The 27540-nt window shown below is 37.9% G+C and overlaps 1 protein-coding gene across 5 annotated transcripts in view; it reads right to left on the bottom strand.

The window, feature by feature from the left end:
- The window catches only part of Lar (tyrosine-protein phosphatase Lar), a 261039-nt gene that overhangs the window by 204716 nt on the left and 28783 nt on the right, over positions 1-27540 (bottom strand). For all 5 annotated transcript variants that reach the window (XM_083091364.1, XM_083091368.1, XM_083091365.1 and 2 more), the window contains exon 3: positions 6201-6336. In XM_083091364.1, coding sequence (XP_082947490.1) covers positions 6201-6261 — 61 coding nt within the window. In that variant the 5' untranslated portion in view covers positions 6262-6336. The remainder of the gene's footprint in view (positions 1-6200; positions 6337-27540) is intronic.

Genomic DNA, 27540 nt, shown 5'->3' with positions numbered 1-27540 from the left:
TATGCGCATGCATATATATTTTTTAATCTGTGTGATTAAATTAAAAATTCTCAAATTAATAGAAATAAAATGCTTGACATATCGATCGACTTTTTGTATTATAAATATTATTTATGTTATAACCGGGATGCTTTTCCACTAACGAAAGATAAAAAAATGAAATTATTACTACTAATTCTTTTTCAATTCCGCGAAAATGATGAGATGGAGCACGATAATGCATTTTCCGTGCCTACAATATCTTTTAAGCGTAGAGTTTACTTTAATTTAATAATATCTCTTCTATTTTCCTTTGCTCTCTATTATGAATATTTAAAATAAAGACGAAGTGGTGATTTAAAAAGCAATGCTAGATTCACGCGAGCGACTAAAAAGTCTTGGAGCAAAAGGCTCGCGGCTTAATTCGCATAGAATGGTTAATTACATTAACAAACTTTTGCGGCAGTGCTCTCTCCAACGTCATCCCTAATCCGAGACAGAGCGGTCTGTCTCTGCTTTCTACAACGAAATGAGAAACTCATCGCCGGAGTCGCGCGACGTCGCGATTCTCGCTATGGCAATTAACACGAGCGATTTTTTCGCATTACGCGTAGGTGGTAATTATCATCTGCATTTCAATGGCGCGGCAGTTAAACGCGATTGCAGTCGATGCATCAACGCGAGCGAAAAGTTTGCTCGATTAATTAACGCTGAATGTACGATGGCGAGCATTGTTGTTTGCTACATTATTCGACGTCGGAGCGGTATTTTCCTACCTTATAATGTGTATATAAATACGGACATTGCCAGAATAGAGAGAAAATAAATACCAAGGGTCCTTTGAAGTCAGAGTTTCGTTGGCGTAAAGCTCTCTCTCCTCCCGATATATATATATATATATTTACCATTATATAATATTCTTTACTTAAATATTCGCGTTAATTATGTACCCGTCATTTAAATTCTCGTTAATATTCTTTGTTTAATGCTGGAAGAATTAACGAGAAGGGTAATCACCTTACTTGTCCTGCTTAACAGCGACCAATTATAAACGCGCGATTTCGAATTCAATTCAGACGCGAAAACCTGACGTGTAATCGCGTCGAACACCGTAAAAGTTGGCTCGATCGTGCGAGTTTGCCGCCGCGACACGACGGGGAATCAGTTTAGCCCGCAAACGAAGCTCCGGTGGCCGCGGCGCGGCTAATCCTAGATCCGCAAGTAAGTTCACGCCGGGGGTGTAAACCCGAGAATGTTGCGGCTAAGCTACACTACCTGCTCTTCGCGCGATACCTTGCCGTCCGAGAGAAAGTTGGTCCGGCAAGGTTTATCTCGACGACATTTGTTCGATACTGTAAAAGATCGCTGCGAGCAGCAGGGGAGAGGGTACGCTATATCGAGCGTGGTACAAAAAAGAGCGCGAAAGAAGAGAGCCGGATGCAACGTTCGCGCCCCTCTCGCTCCCGAGCGAGGATCGCCCGAGACCTCTGGCTCCGGGAGTTCCCATAAAATGACTGGAGTAACTTTTTTACTTTATCATCCGGCCATTCTACGAGCTACTTCAGCGTGCTTGCATACGCGACCGTAAGTACATAGATAGGTAGATAGGTAGGTAGGTGTGTAACCGGTATTACATACATACATAGGTAGGTAAGGCATAGCACGCGAACACGCGAGTATGAAAACGCGATCGAAGTAACCTAGACTCCCCGTTTCCAGACCGACATCGTGCGACTCTCTTCGACGTTGCTCAGTCGTATAAGTACGTACTCGTATATTTCATTTCATTTTGCACTACGGCTAATTAAGGCATTTTACCAGTACGCGCGTCTCTCTAAAAGCGAGTATCTTTTCGCGAAGAGTTTGGTGAATCGCGTCGAATGATAGTCGTTGAAAAAGAGAGCACGTCGAAAATCGTTTTGGTTTTCCAAATTGTCCAGCGTTGCGTGCTCGGTGATGCGGAAAGCGCCGAATGAGGGCGGCGATAGTGAACGGGATGCTGCCGGGGGAAGGAAAGGAAGGGAGGGTTGCTCTCCCCTAGGAGCGCGTTCATTCCATATGTACAAAGGCGCGAAACGCTTGAATGACGAATACAGAAACGGCAAACCGGGAGAACAAAATGCACCGATGGCACGCGCAAGCGGCTGTCACCCGTCATTACACGTCGTGCTCGATTTTTGGTCGCGTTTTTTTTTTTTCAGCCGTTCGTTCGTTCTTTGCCCGCCTCAGCGCCGGGCTCTTTGAAAAGTACCGACGTCTACTCTGTCAATTACTGATAAAAACGACGACAGGTTGCGCGGCGCGAACGACAGGCTAGAACCGAAACCGAGGACGCGGGTGGCGGGAATGTAAATTATCACGTCTGGCCGGACGATAAATAACGCGCGACCCGAGCCCAAAAATGCGGCGGCTGTTTTGCCTGAGTTAAAACGACGAAAAAAAGGCCGATGATCCCGCGAGAGGACAACCTGCGCGTCATCCGTCTAACTCTGCAGAAATCCGTTGAACGCCCCTGTACATCCTGCTTGCGTAAAGTGATACAATTTTTTTTCCCGCTCGCGCTCTGGATTCTTCCCCTACTCCTGACATTTTATTGAATGAACTGACATTTGAGAAATTTCTCCCTTTATATCGGAATAGTTTTGAAAGTCGTCCCCGATATCTCGCGTGCCCTCCCTGACGCACGATTTCTCCGGTTATCTCAATCGTAATGGCGGTGTATTATGGCGGCGGGTCTAACCAGATTCGTAGAGAGATATGATTACGGTAGAAACGAGTTTTTCTTCGCTTGACATGCCGATGAAATATGATCACGGCAACCAACGTCCGTGAGACATGGGGGATGTGGGTGTATGCGGCATCGTTCAGCGTGCATAATGTCTCATAAAACGCGCGGCGGGGTTATTTTTCGGGAAACAACGACGGTGGCCGACCGTTTCTATCGTGTCCGGCTGAGAGAATGAGATATTTCACCGTGCATTTTTCCCTGAGCGCGTTTGTATATCAAAAATCAAGAGATTTTTGCAAACAATAAACACGACGATTACGTTCATAATATCAATTTTCCTTCATTGCATGATGCTAAATATACGACGGTTTTTAACCTGTACATGAAGAGACACACGATTGTTTCTAATATTTGTTCATGCTCAAGTTTTTTTTATCACTCGTTAGCTACGATTTTTTTAATTAGTTCAAAATAGATATTTCGTCAATATCGGGATATCTAAATGCCGAGACTGCAGTATTTTTTATCTATTTTAATTAAGAGGACGATAAAAAATCTTTAAATCTGAAAATTTATATCAAAATATACTCTTTCGAGAATAGATTCAAAAACCGGGATTTTTGATTCGTTGCTGGTCTTTGAAACACGACAAGTGCTACAAGTGATTTCATTTGAAAATTCGCGAAACTATTTTCTGGATGCTGCCAGAGCCAACCAACCACCGACTCGATGTTCTCTTTATAGCATCGAAAAATCTATTTATTGTTCGCTTCGTTCGCTTTCGGTTGTCGTGCTGAGGTCGAGCCGTAGAGAATCCATTTTGTATGATGTAGAAAAGCAGGACGGTAGCGCGACCGTGAGAACGATAGCGAAAAAGAGAAGAAGAATAAAGAAGAAGAGGAACAACTAAAAAAGGAGAACCGAAAGAGCAGTCTACGCACTATACGTATCTATATACACACATATGTACGTTTGTGTATTATAAAAGGTATTGGGGTGCATACACCATACGAAGCGCGCTAACGTCGAAACAAAAATGACGTGTGATTTGGAAATATTCGCCGCCTACGTCATCGCGAATTACCGACCAGATCTCGCCTAACCGGGACACTACCGGCGGCATTTTTCACAATATACAGTAGCGGTAAAGTCAGTACGAGCTTGTGTAACACGTAACTCATACACGAAGCTGGCTAGAAACGCAGGAAAACACGAGAGTGATCCGTCGAGAGCAAAAGAGAGAAAGAGAGAGAGAGAGAGAGAAGGAAAGAAATAAATGAAAAAGGACGCGATCTCGATAGCTCGTCTCTTAGCTCGCGAGGGAGGCGCTCCTTTCCACCCCACGAAGACATCGCCACACGGACAGGCGAGCCTCCGAGGAAATCTTCGTAGTCGACCCGGACTGTTTCCTTTTCCTCGAGTTAGACAGGACAGACGAGACGGATCTGCATTAACTATGGATTTCACCCATCCCCTCTGCTATCACGTGGCCCGTCTTCCGCTTCGACCGCGTCTTTCTCTCTCTCTCCCTTTTTCCCTTGCGACATCTTTGCCTCTTTCTTGTCGCTCTGCTTTCGATGTTGCTGACACGGAGTGCCAATTTTCCGACCGATAGATAGAAGCCGAGCGCGTTACGCGAATTAAAAAAAGGAGAAAGACAAAAAGCCGTGGATTTCCCCTGCGTGTTACCTGAATGCACGCCCGTCTGTCGATCGTCGGAAAAAATTACGAAAAACGGAGCTATTGAATTCAGATCGGCATCTCCATTGGGGAAAATAATTCGTTTCGCACTGATGGCGGCTAAACTCTCGTCATTCGTTGCTAAAAGTATGCTAGTTTCGCTACGTCCGTTGGACGATATTCCGCTTTCCTGAGGATGAACCGATATATCGAGTGGATACCGAGATCGGTAACTCGATCACAGAGGTTCGTGGAAAGCTTTTAAAAGCGTGTAGCTCGTTCTGATTTTCCATTACGTACTTACTGCTTTGTTACATTGATCCGACAACAACGCGCACGTTTTACACATCGCGTCGATACGACATTATCATTTCCCATCGCTGAAACTCACATTCAAATCCGGCGAGAGCTTTCCGACATTTCGAATTAGGATTACGTCGCGACATAATTAATTGACTGAAATGCCGGGGATGTATCATCGTCATTACGGAGTCAGCGTAAAGCTCGCCGGATTACCGACTGCGGCGACAGATTACCGCGTAATGATCGCCCAGTTAGCATTGCACTCGGTCATTCGATCCTAAATTCACATTTATTAATGTATTAAGCAACGATAAGAAACGCCATGGTGTTTCGTGCGCAACTACAAGCTTTTCTAATCCGCAAGCGGGCTCGCAAGGCATCGCCTCGTCCGGTCAAGTTTAACGTAAGCGGTCTTAAAGTCCGTAAAGTACACTCCGTTGTCGTCTCCAAGATTGAGCTTGGGCGCCGAAGAGACTTGCGATCACTTCCATCAAAGTCCAAGCAAATCGCGCGGACGATTCGTATTTTCGACGCGAAACGTGCGAAGCCTCGATAACGCGAAATTGGACTCTCGACGAGCTTTAATCGCGATCAAGGTGTCGTGTCGAGGCAACGCTGACACGTGTTCGCGATACGACGTACACGCAACGCGATGCGTGCGTTCGTCATTTAGTCGCTCCCTGCGCGAGACACGCGTTATTGCTCGCCTCTTTGAGTCAGCCGGACTTTTTGGAGCCCGGTCCTAGGGAGCGACAGTCACACGTCGACAGCATTTTCTTTCGTCCTACTTTGCATTCGACACTCGCGACGCATTAGTAGTCCGTTCTCCTTTTTCCGCTTTCGCGAGCGTCCTTGAACGTATTATATTTTCAACAGAGAACGTTACGCATACTTTCACAATAGTTCTTCTTCCTTTCTCTTATTTTTATCGCGCACGAATAATACGGCGAGAGTCTCTTAATTATTACAATTACAGTCGGCTAATTTCGCGAAACGATTACGCGTATATCGAGAAATCGAGTCGTAACGTTCTTTTGTTGTAACGCGTTACAAGAATAATTATATTTTTTTCAACCGTTTCGGTGGACAAACTGCATGCGCCATCGATCGAGAGCACGCGACCGACAGCAGCGTCATAGCTAATAAGTAAACCGTAATAAATTACGTAGATCCAGAACGTTCGTTCGTGCAAAAGGATTATCTCGTCGCGTTTAAATAACGCTCGAGCGGACGAGCGTATCGGAGCTTTCGATCTGGTTTCACGACGCGACGCATGCGACTCGATTCTCTTTTATACGCGCGATCGAATGCGAGATACCCGCGTGGAAAAGTGGCGCGTCGCTCGGGCCCTCGTAGATTTCGAGAGTCCTAGGAAGAGAGCACAGCCGCGTTGTCCGCGGTCATTGTCCTCGCGCACGAAACGTCCACAGCGAAGAATTGTCCGTATCACGACAATCGGACGAGAGAGTTACTTTAACACTAGAGCATTTTTCCGTTGATCTTTACTCACCAGTATTCTGCGCGATAATCGGGTCAATCGCCAGCAACACGACGAGGAAGATAGGAGTCATATTGACCACCTTCTTTCCCGCCTTCCCTCGGTCACCCGTGATCACTGCACACTTAACACCACAGCAGCGTGCCACCTATGAAAAGATAAATCACCTTCGTCATAAACATACCACCTTCATCACTGAGAGGGAGGACGTAGAAAAGCAGGACGACGAGATGACACGTCTTCCTGATGAAGACGTTGCCGCAAACGTGACACTGGATAACGATCGGTAAGATCGACAAACTCCTCTCCTTCGTCGCACACACAGGCGCCGCGAGGAGAAGATTGTTCGAAGAGGGGGTGAGGAGAAAAATCGGACACGTTGAATTCTCGAGCAGTACGACGTAAACGCGGATGATCGCGCTGAGATTAGCGTTTGCTTCTCGTTCAGACAGGAACAAGGAAGCGTAACGAGGAGTTTGAGCTACGCGTAAAAAAATACTTGTCGTTTCTGTGCGTTTGCGATATAACTGTACAAAACGACGGAACAACGCGAAGGTGCCTATTCAGTGGCTGTCGAGGGAAAGTATCGACACACGCCATTTACCACTCTCTTTCTCTCTCTCTCTTTCTTTCTCTGTCTCTCTCGTTTAAATATTCCGCAAATATATCGAAAAACAGTCGGTGTGAACGGTCGGCATTAGGGAAGAAAGAAGCGCGCGTTTTTCCCTGAACCGGTCGCTGACATCGTAATAATGGCTGTGATCGTTGTGCCACTTTCCCACGGCGATCCCTATATACGTTCTCGCGAGTGAGACTATTTACATTCTTCCACCGTCCGCTCGTGCTCGTTCTTGCCGGTTTAATGGAAGGATCAATTTTGGAAAGGATGTCACTTCTAGACTGGCCTCCGAAAGGCAGAACGTACAAACGTCGCGATGTATTTCCCAGGAGATAAAAGATATTTCCACTTTACTTTCCCTCCGACATGTTTCGCTCTCACGTTGCGACTCTTCCTCCTTGTTCCGTTTTGCCGAGTCACCTCGTCACCGGTCGTCCTCTTCGCGTCGTTGTCTTCTCTTTCGATACCGACGATAGAGGTGCTAATAAGCTACACACGCGGTAGCTTCTGATAATTCAGATAATTCCGTACTTCGAAATGTGTAAATGATTATCTGCCGCCTTATACCGACTCTCCTCTGCCGTTCCTTTGACTCTTAAAAATCCCACATTCTTGACTGTGGGTCCTCTGGTTGCGATTATCTCGACTCTTTCTTCCTGTGATTCCACGACCATCCCATATTTTCGCGCGTCCCACGCTCTAAGCCGAGAGTCCTCGCGACAAAGCTTTCACCGAGCTTTGCCGCGCGAGACGTTGACCCTAGACTCGGCGCCGACCACGGTTCCGACTCGCGTTACATCCTGCACGTAACTGGCTGTAATTGTTTCTCTCTGCTTTGCCGCAACTTCCACCAGGTGGATAGACTTTTCATTTTCCACCCGATGCTCCTACTAGCGTTCACGTTATATACTCTTTTTCCTTTGATTTCTCGCTAAGCAAAGTGTATATACATATATATGACGTAACTCCACTGACGCTGAAAAGTGCGGGAATGGAATAACTGGTTTTTGATAAGACCACTGTAGAGAGTGCTGTAACGCGGCCCTTTTTCGCGAAACAATGGCGGAGTGTTGCAAAATGTAGAAATCTCTCTCCAACTTTCGTCAGGAAATACGAACGATCCGTTCTGTTTAGCGATCAAGCCGAGTCCAGCAGACTCGGGCAGAGAAATTGTTTCGCGAGAAAGAAAAACGAGACGAGTACGATTAATAGTGGTAGCTCGCGTGTTGATATTTGTACGGCAGTATTACAGAGGTACATTGCACTCGCGACTACGGACTCCTTCGAATCTTGTTCCGTGCTACCTCCCTCGCCGCACGCAACGTTACGTTCTTCTCACCATCCAAATCCTGCGAGTATATTTTCCACGGTGTTTTTCGCTGCATTTGTACGTTTTCCAACACGGTTCGCGTATCACTTTCCGTCTTTCTTGTCTCCAAAGCTCGATGTCGATGAAAGCTTAATCTAATTCCTCAAATTCGCGAACGATCGATTTCCGACTGGTCGTTCTTCCCATTCCTATTGCTTTTTTATTTGTCGAAATATTTTGCGTAAATTTTTAACAGCAATAGAATTCGACAGTAATCTCTCGTGACTTCTCTCTGTCTGTCTCTTGATACGACACTCTAAATAATGTCGTGTGTTGCGTTTTTCGTGCAAAGCGTGCAAAAGAATCAGTCCCATTCGACAGGCTTGTCTTTGCAGAAGTTCCACGCGTTTCTAGCTTTCAAGAGAAGAAACAACGACTCGACGAACGCGAGCCTCGGATTCCTATCGCGTACTCGCGACTCAATTATAAATTACTCCGGCGAGCGTATGAGACCCCGCGTTAAGGGTAGTTTTCTGAACGCGCGCTGCGGCCTGACTGACTCACCCCTATGCCCCCCGACGACACCCCCCACCCCACGCTTGCCTACCGCCGACATTCCTGACGCAGGCGCACCGCCCTTCTCGACCTCGGGATCGCCGTACGTACACGTACGAATTCGCGCCAGACCAGATTTTACGACTATCGAGAGATACTCTGGTTCTCCTTTCCTCTTATACTTTTTTTTTTTCTTACTGGACTAAAGTCGCGAGTTACGAGCGAGTTTATGCATTCCCAGATATATGTCGGAATGTAAATCGCGAGAGAACTTGTTGGCCTTGGAAATTTTTCAATATTCTTCGCGACGGTGTTTCCATCTCGCATGTATCTCTCTCTTCCATCCGTTAATATTCTTATTAAAGTGACAATATAAGAAATGATCTTTTTGGCGAGAGAGAGAGAGAGAGAGAGAAAGAGAGGAAGAAATATACGCGTTATAACTAACAGTTTTATCTCGGAGAATGCGCTTTTCAAAATTGATCGCAAATTATATCTCCTGCGAATTGTTAACGGCACCGTTATGCAAGCGAGAAACGGGAGCAATTCGGAGAGCCGAAGAAAGGGAAGAAGATAGCCGCGAGTTAGGTAGGGGGTTGGTTTCGGCGTTGGTTTAAAAGCGACGCATGCGTCTCCCGCGTAAGGGGATGTCCGGGGTGAGCTGCCTGCCGTACTCCGGCCGACGTATCGCAGTTTCTGGCTTGATGTTTGTCCGCGTGGTACTCCCAGGGACGGCTGTGCTCGTGGCAACCCCACGAGGGTGCCGCTGATGTACCTCCTGAAGAAACATCTCTCGCGTAGACAAAGTTAGCAAAGAAGGATAGAAAAAGGATGAGAGAAAAAAGCGAGAAGGAAAGGGAAGAGAGATGAAAAAAGGAGGAAGAACAAAAAAAACGCGGCAAAGAAGAAATTATCGACGGTAATCACGATCTGCCACGCTTGCGCCTTCTTGCTTCGAGAGATAGTCCGAGGTCTTTCCTTTCTTTCTTTCGCGCCAACACCTGAAATCTTCGTCGTCCAGTCGCGGAACTCAAGAGACTCCTGGGAATCTACATGGAAGACGGACTCTCGGTGGGATCGATCGTTTTTTTTCAACAGGTAAGTGCCGTGATGCGTTTACATGTACATATGCCAATGTGTATCCGTCCACGTGTGCATTTGAACGCGACAAATCGAATTTCCGGTTGTACGAAAATATACGCGAGGATTGTCGAAACAGAAAAATGAAAAACAAATATATCTACTCTCTATATCGTTAAAAAAATCGAGGATATAAAATTTTCGTTATCTAATAATATCCTTTGAAAAAAGTTATATCTGTAACCTTAAATAAACAAAATAATATAATGACATTTAAAAAGTAGAATTTAAAAAAAAAATAACGACATTTTATAAAATCACCAATCAACAACGAACTTTATTTTAACTGTCATAAAATCAAAAATGTAAACATACACAATCATTAATTTCATTAATGAAATTAATTGTATCGTTCCATTTATCTGAAGATCTTGATGAAAGTGTAAGCTTGGAAAATCAGGCAAAATTTCCGTACTGAGCAGCGAGATAGAATGGCGGTCTACTAGCAATTAATTATTCGTGGTAATTGGTCAATGTTTACGACATTGCCGCGGAAGTAATTTATGCTTCTTTATGGTTTTATTTCGCATTCTCTTTTTACGGTTAGCCGTACCTTTAATGCTACCTCTCTCTCATCACTTCTGTCGTTCCAGTTCCCCTTCGACCGCTAGCCCAAGCATACTGACTCACTTCCGCAATGGATGCGCATTTGCAAATGCGTTGGGTCAGCACGCGACTCTTTTGCATATGCCAGCATATGTATATCGAATTCTTTGAACATGATATATTGGCGTGAATAAAAACAGTTATATTGCGTTAACTTGACAAATATATCAGTGCTTAGATAAAACCAAAAGTAAAAAATTATTAATAAATTTTGATATAATAAGCATGTAACGTTTGATAAACCGACCAATATATAATAATACACACAGATCAAATTAGCTGTCCAGATACCCATGTTTTTACATGACATGAATTTATGGTCGTTGATATTTTAAATATATGCGTAACATCTATTAAATATTTTAAAATAATAAACTTTCCTAATCTTTCATAATAATTTTCTTAGTCTAAATAAAATGTCAAAATTTTTGGTACCTCGAAATCGAATTAAACGATTACCTATACTTTCTATAATTTTCAATAATAATAGATAATAATGTATGTATATTTAATCGATCTGATCGTTAGTGCTATCATCATTAGAGCCACCATAAACGTGAAACAATTATATATTAACTGCGTAATTTGAATTTAGGGACATGGAGAATATTTGATAGATGCCGGAAAATATTTATTAGGCTGCATAGAGCGGCAGGTCCTGCGTCCTGCCCTCATCATCTATACGGGAACTTTGCTCATAAATCGAACGCTGTTTAAAATTGCAAATAAAGTCGGACGACAGTAAAGTGAGTGGCGAGAGCTTAATGCAGAAATATGCGAGAGAGCACGATCTCGCTCATGCGCCGACCAATGCGAAAACTAAGAAAAGAAGGCAAAGAAAGAAATATAAAAACGCATCTCGCTCGCGCCGCGCGTAGTCGGAGAAACCAGGGAAATGCGCTCGCCGTTCTCGGTGATAATAAAAAATTCTAAGATGGGCATAACTTAATTTAATACCGTGGCCGGCGCGCCGTTGCCCGATGATAAATCTCTCGGTATCCTTCCCGCCCCCTGTTCCGGCTCTTTTCGTCATGCTGAAATCTTTCCCCTCGTTCTTCTCTCGCCCCGAACAAAAGATAACAACCGGAATAAGAGTAACCGGAAAGCACGGCGGTCGAGCACGGCGGTAGGTCTTAATTCAAGACAAGGAGACAGGCTACGAACGTGCACGGAAATGATGGAGAATAACTCGGGGCAAGGGGTTAACAGGATAAAAATCGTCGGCAATTGTCGCGTCAGTTCATAATTAAGTTCTTGGCAGATTCCATTCATGATTGAGAGAGACAGATAAAATTCAATATATTGATTATCTTAACAAAATATAATACCATACATACAATGCTCGTTTGAAATTTGAACAAAAGTCAAAATATGTCATATTGTTGAATGTTGTGACAAATTGCACTGGAAGATACTATCTTTATAAAGCTGATATATTTTTTATAAAACAAAAATATTCATGCAATAAGATATGAATAATTTAAGATTATCTTTTGTGTAATACGTTCTAAGAACGCCTAAGTAAATTTTCGCTGAATTAGATACAATGAAAACATGAATTAAAAGCAAATTATTATGATTAATATTTGATTTTGCATTCCATTTTTTCTCACGCACACATATTCCCTTCTTTTATCAAAAAATTAATAATGAATAAATTGTAATTTGTAAACATCCGAAAATCATAATCAAGTAAGCTCGAGTGGTTTTCATTTGCAATCAGGTTAGTACCTAAAATAAAATTTGTTCGTTTATCCCCAAAACGGATGTAATATCCTAATCCGCTTAACAACGTTTATCGATTTAAAATTTGGGTTAACGTGTGTTACAAAATGCAGAGAAACTCGATGGATTATGAAGAATACGTGATTTCTCGTTCGAACGGCAATGATGTTATATAAAATAGCCGATAATAACCCTCTCCTCAAGAGGAAAACTTGAATATAATTTACGATAAAACTTGTTGTAAAGAGTGATGTGTATTTTTCGTGCATAACTCGTTTGTTGCTTTCTCTTTCTTTCTTTTCCCGTTCGCAATGCTGACGTTGTCTCATTACTGGAAATTCTCAAAAGTTTTTTTCCGGGTATGTGCGTTCTTTCCGAGTTTGTTTGCGCTTGTCCGCAAAGCGGACATCAACGATGCTTCTTTCGCGAATCTTTTCCCCATTAACACCATATTAACGTCGGGATGTCTCGGCTTCTCGCAAAAGAAAACGGGAAAAAGGTAGAAGAACGCCGACGGTTCCGGAAGGGTGGTGGAGAAGCTTGCGGAACAATCGTATGCCGTGCACATTCCGCTGACTTATGAATAAACATTTTTCGAAGGTACCCAGCGGAAAATTACTCTAGGAAATACCTCGATTTTCGTCTTATATTTTCTCATGAGAGATTCTACCCTCTTAGTGTACTATTTGCTCCTTCAAAACCGGATAATCGTGCCTGGGAGATTTTCGTATTTTAAGAGAAAGCAATTGATAAGCATTAGAACAAAATTATTTCATTTCCCTCATTTTCTTAGAAATTAAAAAAGTTTCGTAAAATTAAATTTCTTTAAAATGTAAAAATATATAGTATAATGCGAAATTTAATATTTGCTAACGGAAGTTTTAAAAAATCACTGTTGTGATAATATAAAAAGAATTAAGAATACACATTATAATAAAATATATCATTTTTGAAATAAAAAAAAAATGGAAAAAACTTTAGTTAGAAAAATTTTGAATTCTCTTCAAGTTAACATAATAATTTTAATAATTTACAAAAAAATGGTGTATGTGTATGTAACTAGAAAAATAATTTAATTATAATTGCGAGAAAAAAGTTAATAATGATTTAATAAATCATGAAAATTATTTTCCTCGATTTAAATGTTCACGCATTTATGACTAATGTTTAATTAGTTCACTATTACATTGATAAATATGAGATATATTGCTATATTTCATGAGCAGTGCAAAATTGTTTCGATAAAACCAATATGTTAAGCGTAAATTTATACAAAATCGCGCGAAACTCTCTTCAATTCTCTTTCGCTTTTAAAGTGAACCGGATGTAAAGGCAATATAAACGTAAACGTAAAATTGTTCGATCTCTCTATTTAAAATAATTATGAAACTAAATTACTTCCAGTTATATAATAATTAATAAAAATTACAACAAATTAATGTATTTTAATATTTTATTTAAATTAATAATATGACATAATCCCTCGAATAGCAATATATTTATATACAATGCAATATTTTGATAATCTTAAATAAAATATAATATAGTAAACAAAATATAATAATGCAGCGATCAGAATCAAGCCTTAACGAGAACTTCAATCGATATTATATTGTGTACAATTTGCTGTTTTTATTCGACAAATGAAGATCGTCATAAACGACAGTGGTTTTAGCACATTAATAGTCGCGTTTGTGCATCGATATCGCGGAAATCGCAACAATTTGTAAATTTGTAGCTTAGACTTTATATTACGGCACATTTACCTTTATAATCGACTCGGATGACGTGAAAAATCACTAGGAAACGTGCAGATTCGATCTTTTCCTCTTTCCTTTCTTAATCCCCTCTCCATTAGACCCCCTTTCCCTTTTCTAACCCTACCTCCTTAGCTGTTAATGGTCTCGATCACGAAAGCAGTTAAAAATCAAGACTCACTTCGGCACGGAACCACTTCGACTGCGAAGAAATACGTAGAAAAAAAGGTTTTTCGAGATGGCAGAATCATTAAATCTTGAAAAGTTTGTTTAATCCCGCTCGAAGATCGGGCCTTTTTCGAGACGAAACAAATCTCAAGGCTTAATATATAATAAAATTGCAAGATAAACGTTTCTCGTAAACTCTGTTTCGTGCTAACGTTTCTAACTTTGTTTTAAGTCATATCACGAATCTTATTACGCACGATGATAAAACGTTAAGTATCGATAACGACTGGATGATTCACGCTTTTCGAACGAATTGTCGAGGGCTCGATCTCATCGCAAGCTCGATCTCTCTTCTCTCTCGACGCGAATCAAAGAAAAGCCGATTTGAAAAAGAGTGCACTAGATCTGGAAAGAGAAAGGCCTGCCGTAACGATCCTTCTTTTCGCGAACGGTATTTAGAAATGCTGCACAACGTCGAAGACGATGGAGACAGCGCGATGGCGAGATATCTCTTTTAAAGGCGTCTGCAAGAACATTCTCGCAGAAAGGAAAAATCTGTAACTCGACGGGAGTAGCGCGAGAAATCCAATTGTCAGTACCAAAGGAACGACGAGGTACTGACTAAAGCACAGCTTTCGAACACCGCCGAATAGTGCGAATCGCAACTCTGGCGTAGCGAGAAAGAAGGATTGAAAAGCAGGACCATTATACTTGCCGCCGAATACGGATTTCACTATCGACTAACTCTTACGTTCTTAGTTTGCGATTTGCTTCGTATCAAGGCGCGAAGTTATTTTTAAACAAACGTTCGCGACTGTACGGATAGCTTTATCGATAGTTTTATTCTAGGATACACATTATTCGAAAGCGAGTCTCTCCTCGGGTTTTTATGCTTAAATATAGTACCATAATAAGTATATAAATATATATTAAAAAAAATAATATTTTTTGCATATTATAGCATAACAAACTTTTGAGAAAAAGAGTGATTATTTTTTTTGCATAATTGTGCGTATACCATAAAATTGTAGAAATAACTTTAGCTTTTAGCTTTTAGCTTTTAGTTTTGGTAAAAATTACAATATTAAAAAAATAATTCTATATACACATATTTAACAAATTTTAATAAACTTTGTAGTTTGATGTAGCAGTTGTTTTATAAATGTTATTTTGTATTCTTGATAAAATTGCGGATTTGCAAAACACGTACAATCGGCATAACGCGCTAATGAATGCTTTTAATCTAGTTCGGATAGATAGGCCGCCCTGCGATTCCAATTCCGTTTCCCGCATGATCCCGAGACATTTCGATCCCCGAATGACTACATGCGATGGTGTCGAATGTACGAACATGCGTGTGTAAACGAATGCGCCCGCAATCGAACGGTTGGTGCTGTTCGACTACAGAGTCTCAATAGCATCATTTGAGTTTCCGTTTGTGAATCAGTTGCGTGTGTAAACGTTCGACCAATGCGACAGTAATACAGTCAACGTTTACTCCGCCTCAATTCAATATGTCGATCTTTGTGACAAAAACATCCTGTTTATTAATCTCATAACGAATGTCCATTATCTTAATAAATCTCCTAAATGTTTATTTTCATGATTCTAAATTCAATTATACACATATAATTTGTCACACACATAATTTGTCACATTTGCTACATTGTCCGTAAATTTGTCAGTAACGTTTACTTTTTAAATAAAAGTCATTCGAAATAAAATCTCGAGATAAAATTCACGAGATAAAATGTCATAAGTTACAAATTAGGCGTACACAAGTAAACCATTCAGAATTAATTTAAATATTTGGATACAGATTAATATAAAATAAAAAATAATAAAAAATTTAGAAATATGTAGTGCTCTTATAATATACGTATATAATCTGTGTTTATTAAATTTTCACAAATAAATTGTCAATACTTCCGATTTGCAAGAAATTAATAATTTTATCTATCTTTATAAGAGCATTACACATTTCTAAATTTTTTATTATTTTGTATTTCTTAATACGAATTATATATATACATATATGCTATATATAGTAGTATTATATATACTCATCTTGTCAGAGTATTCTTGTGTTGTTTTAATATTAATAATTGATCTTGATTAAGCAGCCATTTTAAGAAATATAAATAATATATTAAATTTTGTTATCCACTTTCACCTCACGCTAACAAGACATTTTGTGATTATTTATGTAAAATTTGCTTCGATTCTATTTTAGATCACCATTTTAGATTACTTTATATGTTTGTGTCTATTTGATTATTAAACATATTAAGCAGTTTACCCACCAATATTGATTGAAAGCGAGACTGTTCGTGCATTATCGGATGGTAGCCGTCGCTAATTAACTTAAGTAGAAAAGAGATAGGTACTTGAAACGCCATGAACACGAGCAAGATATCGCATAGTAAAATTGCCTTATGCTACAAGTTTTGAAAGTCTAAGACGATGAAAGATAATATCGTTTTATTAAATTTCCTTCTTTCATAATTAAGCATAATTATGTCAGCTATTAAAGTTCCGATGGACGAAGAAAGTTAAATAGAAGAGTTAGAATTTCAATGTTTTCGTGACGGTTTCATATGATTGTAAAAAAGACTAATTAAGATCTAATATCGGTTTGTTCTGAGAGTCGATAATTTGTTGTTGCTAATTTAAGTGAAAATAATTTAAAAAATGTGACGATTCTCTTACTCAAAATATTCTCTTATTGGAAGCTATCGATGGGGTTGTATCATAATAACTTTCCGCTTATATAATTGTTTGTCATGTCGGTTTCTATAAATCGGTAGAGATTCTGTTTCGTACTGTACCGCACGTTAATTCCCCGTTAATTGAATTTTTATACCACATATTTTGTTTCAAATATTCGTTGCCTCTTCGTTTAAAGACGATTATCATAAATCGATAAAATATAACGTGCATTGTCTTGCTGTTTGAATTTTCATATTAGATTAATGTTTCTAGTTTCACAGAAATATCACGGTTAAAACAAGACCGTGAAATTCAAATTGCACAAACGCAAATACATTTCGATTGTAATCCAACGCTACTGCGCAAATTTGTAATAGCCACGTAATTATCAATATGTGTTTAATCCATTAGCAAAATTTCGAATTGCTAAATATATTCGACAAACAGTACGATTTACCGTGCATAATTGAGAGGAATAGCGCGATTGTAATTATACAGAGTGACCCATTATAACTCAAAAAGATTTTTCTCTGAATAATAAATGAAAAGGGGCACAAGAATTCTATTTAAAAAAAAATGGAATCGACAAGAATGGAGTTGAAATCTGTAAAACGTTTCCATTCTTAAAATAAATACAGTATCTGATGTTGTGTTCTCGAAATAATTTAATTTCTGTCCCTTTTTTCAATTGTATTTTCAGAAAAAAATCCATAGATTATATTAGATCACTTTATACATATACATGTAAAAAATATGATTTCTTTAACTAACATATTCAAAGATTAAGATATAAAATTATGAAATAGCTGTTGCATATATATGTTGAAGGGGATGTCTAATAAAATTTCATTGCTGACACTTGGTATTATGATAAATTGATGTTACGGTAAACTACTGGCGCGAAAGATTTCTGGTTTATATATTTCTGTCCCCGAGAGAATAAAAGAGGAAAGTGAAGAAGGTACAAATAATATCATAACGGAAAGTCGATCTAGGCTTTTCTATGTGTTTTCGCTTCTTTCGAGTGCGTTTTCAACCCTTTCTTTCTTTCCTGTTTTCTCTCATTTTCTCTTTCTCACCTGGCCTTTTGCTCGCATTGCTGTCACTCCATCTTGTTTTCCCAACGCGGTACGTCCTCATAACAAGATCCAACAACAATGCTCTTCTTTCGCCTTTGTTCCAAAATTCTTTGCTAGGATTGAGGCTTTGTATGCTCGTCTGTATTAATTAAAAGTTTTTGAAAGCCCCTCGTCGTATCCACCTTTTGAGTCCCGGCAACAAGTCAACGACTGCAAACATTGCGACATGAGTTCGACACTTCCTCAACTTCTATCTTAATTCCACTTTCATCCGTACAAGGAATTGCTTTCTCATTCCCTTTCGCTAGCTTTTTTTTCAGTGTTATAACGACTTATGTAATTCCTTTAAATTAGATTTCAAATCGAAAAATTTGGCTCTCATCCAAAATTATCTACTACATTGCTATCCATTCGTTGTTTTCCTAATTATTAAATTCTCTAATTAATATTTTTTAAATTTAATCTTATTATAAACTTTTCGGAAATATTTCTAAATAGTTTCAAATTTACAAAGAATGTTTAATTATAAAATAATAATAATTATAAAATAATAAATAGTAATTTTCCATTCCTTTTTAAATATTAATATAATGTTACATGCGAAAAGATTGCCAACTGACTTTTATGGCTTTTATTCAACTTTCTTTATAATATGAACAACACGTGCAAATATAGTAGTGTAGTTATTTGTTTTATATATATTTCCTATGATTTTTTTATTTTTCTTCAACTTTGTTTTTCTGTTCTAATAAATTTGTTTGAAATACTTATAACTTGGAAAGAATTCTCTTTGTACCATCTAGTCGTCTCAAAAATAAAAGTTAAGCTAATATTTTCATAATTTTTTGAAAGCTAAAGAATTCTTATCAATAATAAGTAAGTTTCTCAATGTATAAATTGCAGAAAAAAAAAACAAAAAACGAAAAAATTGAATACAACAAAAATATCAAAATCTTTCAATCAATATAAAAAAATATAAAAAATTTCGTTTTTAGTAGTACGCCAATTCTTATATCAAATGGACACATTCTATCTATTAAAAAAATTAACTACCATTTAAAGAATTGAATTTTGCTACAAATATTTTATAATAAAAAAATTTTTTTTGTCAAACTTAATCTTTAATAATGTAGTAAATCGCCATTATAATGAAACAAAATAAACAATTTGTCACTTAAATACACTTAAATACAATGAAAGAAATCCGATAAAAAAATTACACGAAAACTGAAAGCACATCAAGTATATCAAGAAATGACATGCAATTATGATATCAAAATTGCATCTTTATTTACTTTATAATTCATGGCAAACATTTCATTTTCATCATGAAACTTCGTGATGAGAATGTTTCCACAGTTTTTTCATTATTTCAATGCTGACAAAAAAAGTGCTGGTTTACGCTTTCACGGAATATCATTTATTTATTTTCTTTATTACAAATTTTGAAAAAATAAAAATGGAACTTCATTAAATTTGTAACGTCAACAAACTGTGTTGTACGAATGCACGTGAATTTTCCAACTGCTAAATATTTTAATTTCAGGTGACTTTCAAGGAAAAAATGCTAAGGTTTTCATGTTGTATCAATATATATTGCATTACTTTATATAAATTCCTGGCAAGTTTCTCCAACATAATTAGGATATAATATGATTGACTTTAAAATATTTCCTCGGACTTATTTTAAAGTGTCAATCATATTATATCCTAATCATCATGATATAATTTACACATACTGACAATGTTTCATTGACAGCATTATTTTGTAAAGTTAAAAACTGAGATGTAAAGAGAAAAGAAAGAAAGAAAGATCGTATAGATAAGATCAAGATAGAGATTCTCCAGTCCGCGTGTGGTAGGTGGCTCCCTTAACAGTGGCACGAAATGCCATTGTATGGAATTCAACTGGCCGCTTGGGTTTTCCAAACTCTTTTTCGAAAAATGTCCTTGCTCGTTTTACTTCTCTTCTCGTCGCCTACTTCCTCCTCCCCGTCGTTTTATCTGTCTCCCTTGCTCTCTCCATCTTTTTTTTTATTTTTTTCTCACTCGATCTCCGCTCTCTCGACCAACATCTCTTGTCAGTCGAGATCCCAAGCGAGATCTCTAATGGAATTGTTCCGTCGGACGATATCACGCGCCGGTTCTGCATTTTTCATCGAACATTGACCATTCGAACTGCCATGAAACTCTCCTCGACGAATCGTTACACGCGAGTTGATACAGAGAAAAAGCTTGTCGGGACTTGCCCTGGTAGCAGGTAATGTTTCGAATATTCGCTGAACGGTAACTCGTCCGCTACAGAATCCTGTACATTGTTTTTGGTCTGCTCGTTTTCACGATACATTCGCATTCCGAGTTGTTACTTTCAAATGCACACGTAAATCGAGTGCCGGGTGGTGCGCTGGTAAGAATAGAATAAAACGCAAAATTTAGTCAAATTTTCCGATAGCAAAGTCTATAATATTAGGTCTATTTCACTAGATTGTATCAAAAAGTTATCAAAAACAGTTACGACAAAATTATGATAATATTTTATACTCTCTCTATATATGTGCGATGAGAAATTCGTCAATAATACAAAATAATATATAATACAGAAAATTTATGCGTAAATTTCAAATATAGTTGTATTAGTATCGTCATCTTGAAAAATATTGCAAATATGAAACAAGATTAAAATATTTGATAATTTATACTATATTTTTCTCATTATCGTTTCACTTCATTCACTTCGTATATGTATTGTACTCTCCTCGCTTCTTTATTTCATACTTCAGAGACTTGTAGTTCCCTTAAAATGTGAATTAACTTCGCACTATAGGAGGCTGGTAAATCGGACGGTATTACCGGGTACCTTTTTACGACTTAAGGGCTTTACCAGGTTTAAAAGTGGGTAAGATAGGTTACGAAAAGCGCGTTAGGTACGGTCGATGTACCATGAATTAAAGCGAATGCCTTTATTAAGCTTTTTCTCCTGTTCTCGCGACGTGAAATGTACTGGTATGATATTTCGCACACATCGTGCACATCAATTCTGTAGTTGGATTGTACGTGTACGTTTTTTATCACATTTTCCTTCTTTTCATCCATACGCTCGCGTGTATTTCAACGAAATAAATTCTTTCAAAACCAATTAACATTGCGCTCGGCAAGGAAAAAAATTCCATTGATGGGACATCATTGTTACGCGCACGGAACTCTTAGATAATATCCATTTTGTAAAACGAATAATTTATTCGCGAATAAACATGCTGTAAAATCATAGTAACAAGTATTTTTTTTGCTTGTATTTAAATGCATGGTAGAATTTTTAAAAGACGGGAAGCTAATTGATTATTGATTACAATGTTATTATGACATTTGCGAATATAAGCTTTCTTGAAAAAATACATTTGTATTTAGGTAAATTCTTGTTCGATAAAATATCCCTATCTTTGATCTACATCATTCTATTCTAAATAGAATAGAAATCCGAAATGAAATTGAATGAAATTGATTAAGAAGATAACCGATCAAAAGCTATCGAAAGCTCGTCTCAAATATCCTTGATAAAGAAATCAATAAAAAAACATCAAAAGATATTCGCGTTAATATTAGTATCTAGTTAAAGAATTTAATACATATTTAATACATATTTTTGTAAATTTTTGATAATGAATTTGCGGATTCTCTCTGATGGTAATAATTGAAAGACAGAATGATAATAGATAATTCTAGAGCCGCGACGAACGGTTTTAAGAGCTTTCTTAATTGATCGACCAAACCGTGGAAGGAGTAAAAGAAAATCGTTAAGAAGTTCGAGCGGCTAAAGGAAAATGAAGGGAATATCGAACCAGTGGATGAGACAACGACACGAAAGTTTGCGTACTATGGAAAGAGATCGAGAGCGCGGTGGGTCAAAAGAAAGACGGGAAGGAGGTACCAAGGAGATGAGTGGAAGAGAAAAAGAGGGCTCAAGTGGCTGCAACTTCGGGGGTTTTCTAGTCGTCCAGGTAGCCGTAAAGAATTCATGAAAGGTAAATCATTTCCTTCGACCGTTCGCTCGCCTTGCGGCGGAGCGCCGGAGGTTTCCTTAATGTTGCGATATTTTACGAGAAAACTCTTTAAATCTAATATATTACCGGCAGTAATTAAATATAAGTTACACCGCGGCGTGGCTCGCGCGTTAAAGTATAGTCCGTCAGCGAGAGTGCGCGTTACCGACATTTCCCGAACAAAATTGGACAATAAATCGCCGTTCGCGGGGATGAAAAGTTTTGACAGCTTCGTGAACGAAGCAAAGGCGTCGCTATTGCGCCAATACTTTTATAGCGAACAGATTTACAGAAAAAAAATGTTTGTCGATCTTATTTTTCCGCCACCTCTTTCTGCAAGATCTCAGATAACAAGAACAACATTTTGCGAAGGAGGTAATATTTCGTTGATAAATTGATCATTATCGATGAACATTGATTGGTCGTGAAACGGTCGGTTCGCGACGTTATACTTTACGTTATTTCAACTTTGTCAGAATTTCCAACTTAAGCGTGAGAAAACTTCTTTCATTCTCCACGAAACTGCACCGGCCCAGCCGCTCCCTCCTCGACTATCTCGCTCTCTCCGGAAAAGCCGACACGTCGGCTACGAAGTCAGGTGTGCCACCCGTTACCTAGTTGGGATTTATGTATGTCACGACAGCCTGTTGCTCGGTAGCCAACTCATACGTATTAGGCTCGAGTCGACGACAGGTAATAGCTGGGAGCTGAGTCTAAAACATACCGCGCTTCTGAGCTTCAAATTTTCCGCATTAAATTCTGGTGCCCCTCTTTTAAGTGATAAACGTGCGGTTTCAGAACATCGTAAATTTGTACGTTAAATAAAAATTATGCACATTTTTATTTAAAATCGCAAATATTAAAAAAAAAACATATATAATAAATATATAATAATAAATACACACACACACACACACACACACACACACACAAACAAACAATTTTGTGACGTATTTGATTTGCACGAGTCTCGAATTGCTGTGTAAAATTTGATCTCTAACGATATATATTCATTGACCGAAATCGGAATACTCTCCGGTTAGATTGTCTGCTCTCGGAAGCCCAATCGAAACTTTGATAAGATATATCGATGTTACATGCGCCAATTAAATCATAATGGAATAATAACAAGGTTAACAAGAGGTTGCATAATGATCTGATATGTATAGATAATGAGCATTGCATTATTATCGTCCTCACATTTATTAAACCTCACATTTCAAATCAATATACCTTACATATCAAATCAAATTTAAAAATCATATGTGGAATATTATTATCATTTATAAAACATATTAAATAAAAAATTACAAATATTTCTGTATCAAATAAAAAAAGTATTATTAAAGAAATATTCTATATAGTTATTTTTTTCGAATATATGTTTTTGTTTTTAATTAATTCATTTTTAAATAATGAATTATTATTATATATTATTTAAATTATATATTATATATATTATTATAAGCAAAATATTTTTTCTGTAAAAAATCATACATCTCATACATAATCTTCTAAATTCATTTGAATTTTTGTCCTACAAATTAAATTTTTCGTGATAATGCAGTAACTGTTAAAAGATTACTTATTTTGCACAAATATGAGATAATAGCATTACAAAAGCATACAAAAAATTGCTTTCATCCTCCATATAAAACGCACTAATTTTTTTAATATCAGAATGTGATTTAAGACGCGATTAATTAAATGGGATCGAATAAATCTATACAAAATAAGTCATTTACTGAAAATGTGTTTGAAAATTACGTGAAAATGTGTATTAATATCTTTCGAAACAAATCAAGTAATTTCTCAACATGAGAATGATAATCAAAGTAAAAGTTATACTAGTCCTAAAATAAATAATTTTTCAATTTTTTTAAAACTATATTTACAGATACGCTAATGTATTATGTTCTTACAAATATTCTATTGGATATATATGATATATCAGTGATAACTAAAGGAAGCAAAGAAAAAAGTGAGAAAGCGCATGAGATATAAAAAAATTAAATCACAACTCCAACGGCGATCAATCTTGCGATATCTGCTATAGAAAGCTTTCGTATCTAAAGTATATCCTATAACTTTAAGTCTGAAAAGGAGGATATGATGTACGAACGATTGTCAGTTTACCAATGTTGTATCATCCTTTTTTGATTGCGAGTCAACCGTCGCTTTCGTCCTTTGTATAGTAAACGTTTCATGATTCCCCTGTGAAGCAGTTTCCGCAAAATTTTCTTATCCCACATTTTTTTCCTTCCTTTTGTGTTCGTCGTCGATACATGTGCCATTGTAAATCATAGCAAATTATATTTTGTCGCGCCTTCAAAGAACACGTCGATAAACAGAAATAGCTTCTAAATTCGAAGTGAATTTTCAATAAAATTTAACAGAGATATTTAGACGTTCTCATGACTAACTCTACACACACACACACACAGAGAGAGAAAAAGAAAGTGTTTCTAATAAGAAAGGCGTGTATATATCGCAATACTCGATGACGGTCCTTATAAAACTTAAAAACAGCTATTTTCGTTTCTTCTTCGGTCGGAAAACCGTCCCTCGATTTTCCTCGGAATATCAAGATGGATCAAGGTATGGTTCAAAGTTGTGCCGTCGTGGCATTAATTCGGCAGCTCGTGGAACTAGTCCGTGAGTGCTATCTAAACATGCTAATCCCTACGTGGCCACTGGAAGCGCACCCGAGTAAGAGGAGCGTCCATCCTCGTTCTCTGCGGCTCGCCCTTAGTATCCGTTTCGGGAACCGCAAAGCCCGCCAGGCCGTCGAAACTTTCCCGCAGGACATATAAATGGCCGCCTTGGGGACAGTGCTCGACGTGAAAGGAGAGAAGGTACTGGCCGATCGTTTCGTAAGGAACTCTCCGCACGAATGTCGAAGGTGACCTCGGACCAAATTTACTGAGAGGATCGAAGATAGTGTGCCCCGCTGCTCGGGGTGAGATTATCGGTGATCCAGGCGCATCGTTTTTTCTCTCTTTTTTCTTTTTCCTCTGTGAATCTTGAAAACTCTCACATATGCACGACACGCGACGAAAGCGGTATCATCGCGGTTCACGGTAAAGCTTTTCGTAGCAGCATATTTCACTTATCCTTACTGAATCGGGATGCTTTAAATTTGACAGTGCGCGAGATAGCAAATGGATCAGGCGTAGTCGTAAAATGAAATGCGCGCGTCCATATAATGTGTGTATCCCTTTTCACATGGAACTTGTGAATCTTATGTTGTATTATTGTGTAGATCTTTCTTAAATAAAACAAACGCTTAGTGTTCGAGCATCACCTATTATTTATATAAAAGATGATAATAATATCAGAAACAAACAAACAAGTAGATTAGCAATATCTTGAAGTTTATTAAATCCCTGAATCAAATCCTTAATATTCTTATAGAATCGCATCTTCTTTTATTAAAATCTGATTCAAGGAGAAAAGATTGATATTTATTAAAATTATTGATAGAGAATTCCTGCAATATTTTCTAATTACTTTATTCCCATAAAATTCACCAAAGGTAAATCAATTAATATAAAGTTTTATATGCGCATAGTCTATCAAAAACTTATGCAATTACAGAGAAATGGGAGAGTGTTTCATATATTTATTTTGTTTGTAGTTATCTGACTTGTCTTTCGCACCGCTTCGCCGTAAAGCTATGCAAACTCAAATCGTCATATTTAATATTATTAAAAAGAGTAATGTGTTTACTTTATATTTCATTTATATTTACAAATCTTATTTCAAATTAATTTTTTTCTCTTAATAAAAAATCTTTTCGTATTTATATTTTAATTTTTAAATTTTTAATTTCGTTCATAAATATATATTTAACATAATTAAAAAGAGCAATGTGTTTATTTCATATCATTTATGTTTACAAATCTTATTTTGAAAGAAATTTTTTTTTCTTTTAATAAGAGAATTTCCGTGTTTTTGTTATTTAATATTTAAATTTTTAATTTCGTTTAGAAATATATATATGTGAACAAATTAGACATTTGTTACCGAGTGAGTGAATTTCGCATCCGCGAATAAAATCACCATGATAGGTGCATATATGTCATGTATAACATGTATACCGTGCACGATATATTTTACAGTTTTCCGCATATACATTTTGCTCAATAATGTCGTCCATTGAAACAACCTGGTAACGCATTTGCTATTTCGTTGCCGGCGCGTTGCACGAGTAAAAAAAAAAAAAGTGAGTTTCGCGACCGAATACAATCTACATCACTAGCGCAACGATGTACCAGCATGTTTGCATGTGGGTAGGTAGATATATATCGCATATATCCCGCGTGACCGACAGTCACGTTTCTGTGTTCGATTCCGAAAACAAAATACATCGAGCTGTGTGTTCGAGAAACAGTCCCGCATTGTCATATGTTAAAAATAATATTTTTCGGCAAATACTCGCGAGATATCTAGTTTTTATAGTTTCATACAAATAAAAAAACAAAACAAGCACAAGAAGATTACTGTAGACACGTATTGTGCGGCAAGAACGCACGTGAGAAGAATCGAGGCGTTAATTTCTATTATTAGAAGGATTGTTGAAACGAAAAAACGTTCAAAAGCGTACTTTACTCTGTACTCTGCGAGCGTACGACAGTAACGTCACATGCTAATCCAACTGGATGAAAGACGACGAAAAGACGAGCAACAGGAAGCGAGAGTCACATGCGCACATACATGACTGTATAATACGCGTATGCGCCGCACAAGTCAGTCGGGAATCCGCCGGCCGGCTGTATAATTTTGTTTGTTTATGGTCGACGCGTTGCTCGATTTTTCACTCCTAATGGACGCGCTCCAACTGACAAACGACCGCCGGCCGATCCTTTTTTCCGGACTGCCGTCTAGAGTAAAAGCGTCCACGGCGTTGGCTTATGCCGCTTATTTAATGTCCATTCTCGTAAATTTAGAGACAGCGACTGTCTACGATATACGTATGAAATATAAAAGGTAACTCCAAGTCGGTTTTGAACGAGACTTATCTTTATATCGTATATTCCTCGATATCATTTCTATATTTCGTATTCGCATTCTTATCTTTATAATGTACAACGTTCACTGTAGAGTTCACCGAGAAACGTTATCTCTTTTTTCCTTCCAAATACAAGATTGAGCTATGTAAAGAGAAAAATAACAGACCGCACGTATAAAAAGATGAAGCAAAATGTATGGTAAAAAATAATGTAATTAAAAGAAACATAATTTTAGTACATTATAATTTATAAAATGTAATACGTAGAAATTATGCGAATACAAATCTTCATTAACTATAGAAAACTGCAGAACTAGTCTGGCTGTTGAAAATCACATTTTTAGCAAATAAAAAATATTTTCGCTGAAGTGTCACGCGTATATCTCGTAGCATCACCGGCTGGTTAAAATTTTAAAAGAAGACATGGCGCGCGAAACGTATTTATGGAGTAATTAAAAAGGCGTGGCTCTCGGGAAATGTCGTATCGAGAATTAAAAAAAAAGAAAGAAAAAGAAGAAAGAAACGAGGATGAGAAGAGTGGAGGAGAACGCGAGACAAAGTGAGACAGAGTGAAGAACCCGCGGAAGTTTAATTTCGAGGCAGTATCGGCCGACAGTGCCGTATACCACGCGGTGGA

This window comes from Camponotus vicinus, unplaced genomic scaffold, assembly GCF_025532165.1.
Source record: "Camponotus vicinus isolate PSW18456_S1 unplaced genomic scaffold, iyCamVici1.0 SCAF_2, whole genome shotgun sequence".
Classification (NCBI taxonomy): Eukaryota; Metazoa; Arthropoda; class Insecta; order Hymenoptera; family Formicidae; genus Camponotus; species Camponotus vicinus.
Note: the sequence above shows the minus strand (reverse complement) of the source record. Positions and strands in the feature narration are given on the sequence as shown.